This window comes from Fukomys damarensis, unplaced genomic scaffold, assembly GCF_012274545.1.
Source record: "Fukomys damarensis isolate Sample0158 unplaced genomic scaffold, DMR_v1.0_HiC HiC_scaffold_19, whole genome shotgun sequence".
NCBI classification, from domain to species: Eukaryota; Metazoa; Chordata; class Mammalia; order Rodentia; family Bathyergidae; genus Fukomys; species Fukomys damarensis.
This window is the reverse complement of record NW_022900931.1, coordinates 68,794,870-68,802,361: the sequence shown is the minus strand read 5'-3', so window position 1 is coordinate 68,802,361 and position 7,492 is coordinate 68,794,870. Positions and strand designations below refer to the sequence as shown.

At 53.4% G+C, this 7,492-nt stretch overlaps 1 protein-coding gene across 1 annotated transcript; it reads right to left on the bottom strand.

Annotated features, from left to right (window-relative positions):
- Positions 1-1,075: 1,075 nt before the first annotated feature.
- Positions 1,076-6,453, bottom strand: Rps5 (ribosomal protein S5). The gene is made up of 6 exons (XM_010616548.3): positions 6,351-6,453; positions 5,517-5,625; positions 2,123-2,332; positions 1,895-2,023; positions 1,270-1,368; positions 1,076-1,192 (listed from the first exon to the last, which is right to left on the bottom strand). Exons 2-6 carry the CDS (start codon positions 5,622-5,624, stop codon positions 1,124-1,126), a joined length of 615 nt encoding a protein of 204 aa, XP_010614850.1. The 5' UTR covers position 5,625; positions 6,351-6,453; the 3' UTR covers positions 1,076-1,123.
- Between the last annotated feature and the right edge of the window lie 1,039 nt (positions 6,454-7,492).

The following is a 7,492-nucleotide window of genomic DNA, read 5'->3' as shown; positions in this document are numbered from 1 at the left end:
AGGCGCGCCAGGCACTCGAGGCAGAAGACGTGGCCGCAGTCCAGGCGCTTGGGCAGCTTGAAGGCGCCGTCGAAGGACGACACGCAGATGAGGCACTCGGTGGGGGACGCGGGGGACAGCATGGGGCCGACGCTGGGGCTGTCGTCCTGCTCCTCCCCGTCGTCTTCTGTGCCGCCCTGGGGGGTACGCGGGCGGCGGAGCCAGGGTGGCCGAGGACACGGCATGGGAACCGTCTACGAGGCCCTGGGCAGTGGAAAAGGACGACCCGGGACCCCCAGGAGCCTGGGCACAGAGAAAGATGCACTAAGGAGCAGAATAGTCTAAGACAGCAAGGAGCTGGAAGGTGAGAAGACGCCAGTGAGCTAAGAAGTTAGGAAGACACCGGGAAAGAACAATGCCAGCTAGATAGGGATCCGGAGAGCTCGTGGAAAGGACAGGAACCCAGCAAGGGTGCAAGGCCCGGCCCGCTGCCCGTACCTGGCAAATCCTCCGGTCTGCAGCCGGTTCCCTGTTGTGATCCGACTGCCTAGGGAGGCCCAGTATCTATGTCCCTCCCTGGGGTGGGGGCCTGGCTGGGGCCGCCGCCCCCAGGCACCTGTGGAACCCGTCGGGCCACCCTCCACCCAGGGCGAGCACCAGTCTGACTAGGAGGATGACGGGGGCGCCTGTTAGTGACTGTAAGGTAGAGGGTGGGAGCCTCTCTTCATGAGGGAAACTTGTGCAGTGGAGGGCCTGCTGGGTCTGGGGTGCGGCCGTGTACTCAGGCAGGCAGCCTGCAGGGGCCAGGGCAACTGCAGAATAAGGCTGGCAGCCACCAGGCCTGTTTCCTTCACCTAGGGATGGGTCCAAGGAATGCCCTCAGGAACGCCCCAAGACCCTGTGCAGTCCATACCAATGTGCCAGACCCCCAGGGAGGCACTCCACCCTGTGCATTCCTGGTGCCTTCTGGACAGGAGGGCTTTCAACTGCATCCACCTCTAGACCCATCACAGCTCCCACGATCCAACAGCTGTACCCGGAGGTAAGCATCCCTAAGACTTTCAGACCCCCCACCCCTCACAGACAACACAGCAAATGGCAGGGATGCCCCATGGGCACAGTTTATTGGGCAGCAGCTGGGAACTCAGCGGTTGGACTTGGCCACACGCTCCAGCTCATCCTTCTTCTTGATGGCATAGGAGTTAGAAGAGCCCTGCAAGGAGACAGGTGTCACTTCTAAGTGGTGGATAAACCCCCATGCCCACCCCAAAACTCAACCCCCCCACCGACCTTGGCAGCATTAATGAGCTCATCTGCCAGGCACTCAGCAATGGTCTTGATGTTCCGGAAGGCAGCTTCCCGAGCACCTGTACACAGCAGCCAGATGGCCTGCAGAGCACCGGGCAAGGATAAACCAGCTAGACTGAGATCCTCCAGCACCTGGCCCAACCTCAACAATGCCAGCTAAACATGTCATCCCAGCCAAACTGGGCAAGTTTGGTAAGGGGGAGCTGACATCCTCCTAGATCCCTCTGTCCCAACCTGCCAAGTATACTACCACACCAAGATGCGAAAGATCTTCACCAAACTTGCTTGCTCTTACACTATTCAAGTGGTTAAGAGAATCTTCAGAATGGAAGCTTAGATGGGCCAAGAAGAAAGAGTATCCCCAGCAAAGTCCCTCCCATTTTACAGAATGTAAACCACTTGCTAAAAATAGGACAAAACCGAGTTGGGTGGGGGGGTGTTAAGAGCCTGGATGGCACAGGGTGGGAATCCAGGAAGCTTTCCTGGAGGAAGTGAGGCTCCAGGTAAAACATGTACCAGGAATGGATGAACCTATCTGCCCAGATGGGATTCCACCCAGCCCTAGTGGCTGTTCCTGCCCTGCTCCCCACGCAGGCCCCAGACCCACCTGATTCACCCGGCGCAGTGGGGACACATCCACTGCCTGTCGCCTCACTGTACCCGCTCGCCCAATGCGTGTGGAGTCTTCCCGGGGGCCACTGTTGATGATGGCGTTCACCAGGACCTGCAGAGGGTTCTGGCAGAGAAGGGGCTGTGAGCAGGCGATACACCAACACCAGTGTGTGTGCTGGGTATCTGGCAGGTGTTAAGGCCCAGCCTCCACCCCAAGCCCTACCTCGCCGGTGAGCAGGTGGATGATCTCGAAAGCATGCTTGACGATGCGCACGGTCATGAGCTTCTTGCCATTGTTGCGGCCGTGCATCATCATGGAGTTAGTGAGCCGCTCCACAATGGGGCACTGTGCTTTGCGGAAGCGCTTGGCAGCATAGCGTCCCGCACTGTGGGGCAGGTACTTGGCATACTTCTCCTTCACAGCAATGTAATCCTGGACAGGTGGAGGGGCACTGTCAGGAACAGGCTGGGCTCTGCCAGGGACGGACCTAGCATTCCACAAGGGGGCCCCAGCTGCCCACAACCCCACTCTGCCAACCCAGGGGACACAAATGTGAATCCCACTTGCCAGGTCACTAACAGGAACACGCTGTTGGTAGAGAAGTAAGGAATGTGACTCCACATTTTATAATGTTCCCTTAACTACACTCTGAACACCTGGGAGCAGACTATAGTACCCACCACAGGATGTTAGCAGCATCCCCCTGTTTTTGTAGCGCCAGGGACTGCACCCAGAGCCTTCCCACTGAGCCGTATCACCAGCCCTTTAAAATAAAATTTTTTTTGGGGGGGGGCAGGGATTTAGCTCAGTGGCACTGTGCCTGCCTAGCAAGCTCAAGGTCTGAGTATGATCCCTGATACCAGGGGGGAATATTTTGTTTTTTAGGTTTTTACGAGACAGGGCCTTCTAATTCAAGCAACCCTCTTGCCTCAACCTCTCTCAAGTGCTAGGATCACAGACATGTGCCACCATGTCTGGCTTTTTTGTTGTTTTTTTTGTACTGGAATTGAATTCAGGACCTTGCACTTGCTAGGGTTGTGTCACTGACCTAAATTCCGAGCCCTTTCCTTTTTCAATTTTTTGAGAGAGTCTGACTAATATTCCCAGGCTGGGCCCACACTTCAGCCTCCTGATTCACTGGGATTATAGGAGTGTGTGCCTGACACCCTCAGTTTTGACAACTAAAGTGTTTCTACATACTGCAGAATGTCCATTATAGAGGGGAACCACTCCCTCACACTGACGGCCAGTATTTTGAAAGAAAATGTCTAGAAAAAAATGCCAAAATGTTAACCTTGAAGATGAAAAAAAGATGGAATCAAAGGAGCTATGTGTACCAAGGGGACTGCTGTTGATCATCCCACCAGAGGAGCTGAGGCCACTGTATCATTTGCATGTGAGAATGTACACAAGCAAGCAGGACATAGTGGTGCATGCTTTTAATCCCAGCAATCTAGGAGGCTGAGGAAGGAGAACTGCAAGATGAAGCCCAGCCTGGGTAACTTGGCAAAATTCAGCCTAAAAAATAAAAAGGTATGATGGTACAACTGTTACCTTGCACTTTAGGAGGCTGAAGCAAGTGGATTACAAGGATCCAGACTAGCCCAGGCAACTTAGCAAGACCATCTCAAATGGACACACACACACACACACAGTCATTATTTGAATTACATGGAACAATGGGAAAACAGCACAGCTGTCCAACATCCACCCTAGAAAGAAGTTAGGGTACCAGTTCACTGTGAGAACTCTAGGGCCACATTGCCTTTTAAATTCCAGCCCTGACAGCAGAGCAGGAACAGCAAAAATTATGCTTACATTTTTAAAAGGTTGTACCAAAAACAGAATACACAACTGATTCATGAATAAGACCCACTGTGACCTGTGATGCCTGAAACATTTACTATTTGGTCCCTTAATGAAGTTTGGGCATGGAATCTGCAGGTAAGTGGTAGAGTGTATACCTAGCATGTGTGAGGTCCTGGTTCCACCATCACCACCAAAAAAAAGTTTGCAGACCTCCCCAAACAAAACTATGAAAGAAAAATAAATATCTGACATTCAGAATGAATACGCCTGACTTGTCCTTTAGGTATAGTTCATAACTCCTGCGGTATCTCTAGAGGCAACAAAATATATATATTTTTTGGCACCAGGGATTGAACTCAGGCCCATGCACTTGTGAGGCAGGCAGTGGAACCTCTGAGCCAAATCCCCAGCCCAACAAATATTTTCATTCTTTTTAAAACAAAGGGAACCAAGCATGGTGGGGCAGGCCTGTAATCCCAGCATGAGAGGCTCAGGCAGGAAAGGAAGATCCCAGCAGAATTGGAGGCTAGACTGAACTACATATCGTAGTGGGACCTTACCTCTAATAAATACAAAAAGAGTAAATAAAAAAAATCTCATTTATATTTGTATATAAACATAAAAGAACAAAATACAACATTTAATAAAAGGAGGGGTAGCCTCAGTGCTTGGGAGGCCAAGACAGGAGGATCAATCCAAGTTCAAGGCCAGCCTATCTCAAATAGGAGTGTGGGGGGGGGGCTGGTGACAATAAAAGCAGTAGTTCCTGGGGCTGGGGATTTAGCTCTGTGGCACTGTGCCTGACTTGTAAGCAAAAGGTCCTGAGGTTTTTTTTTTTTTGGTTATTTGAGACAGGGTCTCACTATGTAGTTGAGACTGACCTAGAACTCACTGTGTAGCCCAGGCTAGTCTCGAACTCACAGCGATCCTCTTGCCTCAGCCTCCCAAGTGCTGGGATTACAGGAGTGCACCACCACGCCCAGCAAAAGGTCCTGAATTTGACCTCAATACCAGAAAACAAAACAAAACAAAAAGCAACAGTTCCTAAAGTCCATGAAACTCATGAAGCTCTGGTAGGAAGAAAAATTTTTCTGTAAATGAGTACGGGAGCAAGAATAAAGCAGGTGTGGTGACACATGCCTGTAATCCCAGCACTATGGGAGGTTGAAGCAGGATCAAAAGGAGCCCAGTCTGTGCACACGAGTGACTTAGGAAACCCTGTCTCAAAAAGGGGGATGTAACTCAGTGGGAAGAACCTGGGTTCAAAACCCACTCCCCAGCAGAAGCACTCACACTTACTGATTTTAAAACTTTACACAGTAATCAAGACTCTGCTACTGGCATAAATGTAAGACACAGAGACCAATGGGATAGAATTCAAAATTCAGAAGGGCCAGGGATTTAGCTCAGTGGTGTCCCTGTCTACCTCACAAGTGCAAGGTCTTGAGTTCAATCCCTGGTACCGCCCCCCAAAGATATGTAGGTAGGTATTGTGGCACATACCTGTAATCCCAGCATACTAGGGGGCTGAGGCTGGAGGATCAAGTTTGAGCCCAGCTCAGGAAACTTTAGTCAGTGAGAGGACATCTCAAAAACAGAAAAGGGCTAGGGGTGCAGCTCAGAAGGAAAGCTCTAAGTTCAGGGCTCAGTAGAGGGTAAGGGTAAGAAGTAGATGGATGTGCAAGTCCAGCGATCTCCCTCCTTTTCCTGTCATCGCTTCAACTGCTGACTTATTGGGACAACTAAAACTTTCCCCTCCTGGAAGAACCTACATTTTCCAGGGGGAAGACCTTAACATCCTGCTCACCTGCAGGGAAATGTCATTTATCTGTACATCATCAGTGCTCCACTTCCCAAAGAGCTTGATGTCAGGGGTCTCGGCTACCGCCGGTGCAGCTGTCTCCCACTCGGTCATCCTAGAGGGGGTGAGGGAAGGGAGAAATGGTCAGAGCCCAGCTAGCTCTCAACACAGGCAGCCCCTCCCCACTCCCAGGCAGAAGCCTTTTTGTGGACTAGGGTGAGTGTGAGTGAGCGTCTTTCCCAGCTCCAGGAAAACCACTCAGCATAAGCAACGCGTCTCTCACCAGGACCCGGGCTGCCCAGGGCCTGGTGGTGGCCCTGTTAGCAACTGCTGCGCGGAAACCGCTATAACGGCTCTGACACTGATGTAAATACCGAGACATCACACCGGCCAGGAACCTAATCCCAGGCGAGAAAAACTTCTGAATGCGGCTTTCTCAAACGCAGGGTAGTCCTGCTGCCTGGCACCAGCACCACACCAATTCTGCGGTGACCGATGCAAAGAACTGCACCTTGGCCCGACACTAGGGGCTGCTACTGAGAAGAAAAAGTGTACGCGGTAACGCGTGCGTTATGGAACTCAGGAGCCAGAAACTTCCCATCCCAGTGCAGGGCTGAAGTGCCCAAACTAATGTGCGGAGCCGCGCGGAGCAGCAAAGCTGCAGAGAGACGAGTACAGCAGGAACCAAAAGACTGACCTCTGTTCGCGCCCTCTTCTGCGCACCCTTTTTCTGGAAGAAGAGGTAAAGGCCCAAAACGGAAAAGCCCCGGCCCAGGGGTTCACCACGTCTCCCCGGGGTTCCTCGCGTACCGCGGAGCCCGGACCCCTCGGAAGGCTCACCTGAGGGTGCCGCCGGATCTCCTTGATCGGACAGCTTGAACCACGCGTAGCCCTGGCAGAGACAGGAAGAGGCCACGCACTGTGGGCCGACGCCTTTAAGGAGAGTGAAAGCTTCCGGGTCAGAGACGCCAAGGCGCGCGCAAGGTCATCAGTGTTCGACTACCAATCCGGGACGAAAATGAAAGGCTCACGTACGCGCACGTCTCACGCGCATGCGCACTTGAGGAGGCCTGTAATAATACTTGCCCATCCAGTAAAACTTCGATCAAGCGCAGAGACGTCTGGGAAGTTACCTCCGCCATGTCTAGTAAGGTCAAAAGACAGGCCCTTGCGTTAGATTTTGGCTGCTGACCGCCAGCAGCGGGCTCGATCCAGAGCAGTCTGTTCTGCACCTTCTCGTTCTCCTCCGCGGTCACGGCTGCCTCGTGGGCCCGCAGTGCGGGCCTGGGTTGGAGAGAGGCCCGGTGGCCACGACTGCCCTCCGGTGGTCCCCCCCCATCGCTCCGCGACCCCCACCTCTGTCCAGACGTCGCAGGCGGGATGGACGAGAGCCGGGTTCTTGGCGGTGGGAGGAGGATATGACCCATCTCTGAGTGGAGAACCTGGAAAAGAGCAGGGCTGGCCGGCTGGGACCCTTCTGCAACCCCCGACGGTGCCCATCCCGGGGAAAGAGCCGGGTTCTTGGCGGTGGGAGGAGGATATGACCCATCTCTGAGTGGAGAACCTGGAAAAGAGCAGGGCTGGCCGGCTGGGACCCTTCTGCAACCCCCGACGGTGCCCATCCCGGGGAATCCCAAGACTGCAGACCTTGCTCCCAGGAGCTCTGGGCCGGGTGGCCTCTGCATTTTCAACTGAAGGCTGAGAGGAAGAGGATGGCCGATACGGCTATGAGATAGAAATATGTTCCCCGCACGGGCCTCTCTCCACCCCCAGCGGCTCTGAGAATGGCCTCTATGAATGGGTCAAGTGGGGAGTGGGGCACAAGTCCTCAGCCGTCTCAGTAAGGAACTTTCCTTTACTGGGATGGTCTGGGAGACACCTCCCTCCCCAAACCTGCTTCCCCTTTCAGCATGGAAGTGAGGACCCACTCCAGTAGGGCTGGTTTGCAGCATGTGGGTTAGCTTGATAATGGACATCTTCAT

What these genes read in the sequence shown, in the direction of transcription:
- Rps5 (XM_010616548.3), bottom strand. Translation starts at nt 5,624, where the DNA reads ATGACCGAGTGGGAGACAGCTGCACCGGCGGTAGCCGAGACCCCTGAC. An exon ending in TCCACCTGCTCACCGGCGAG is followed by an intron (nt 2,024 to 2,122) that starts GTAGGGCTTGGG and finishes CTTCTCTGCCAG; the next exon opens with AACCCTCTGCAGGTCCTGGT. An exon ending in AGCTCATTAATGCTGCCAAG is followed by an intron (nt 1,193 to 1,269) that starts GTCGGTGGGGGG and finishes GTCTCCTTGCAG; the next exon opens with GGCTCTTCTAACTCCTATGC.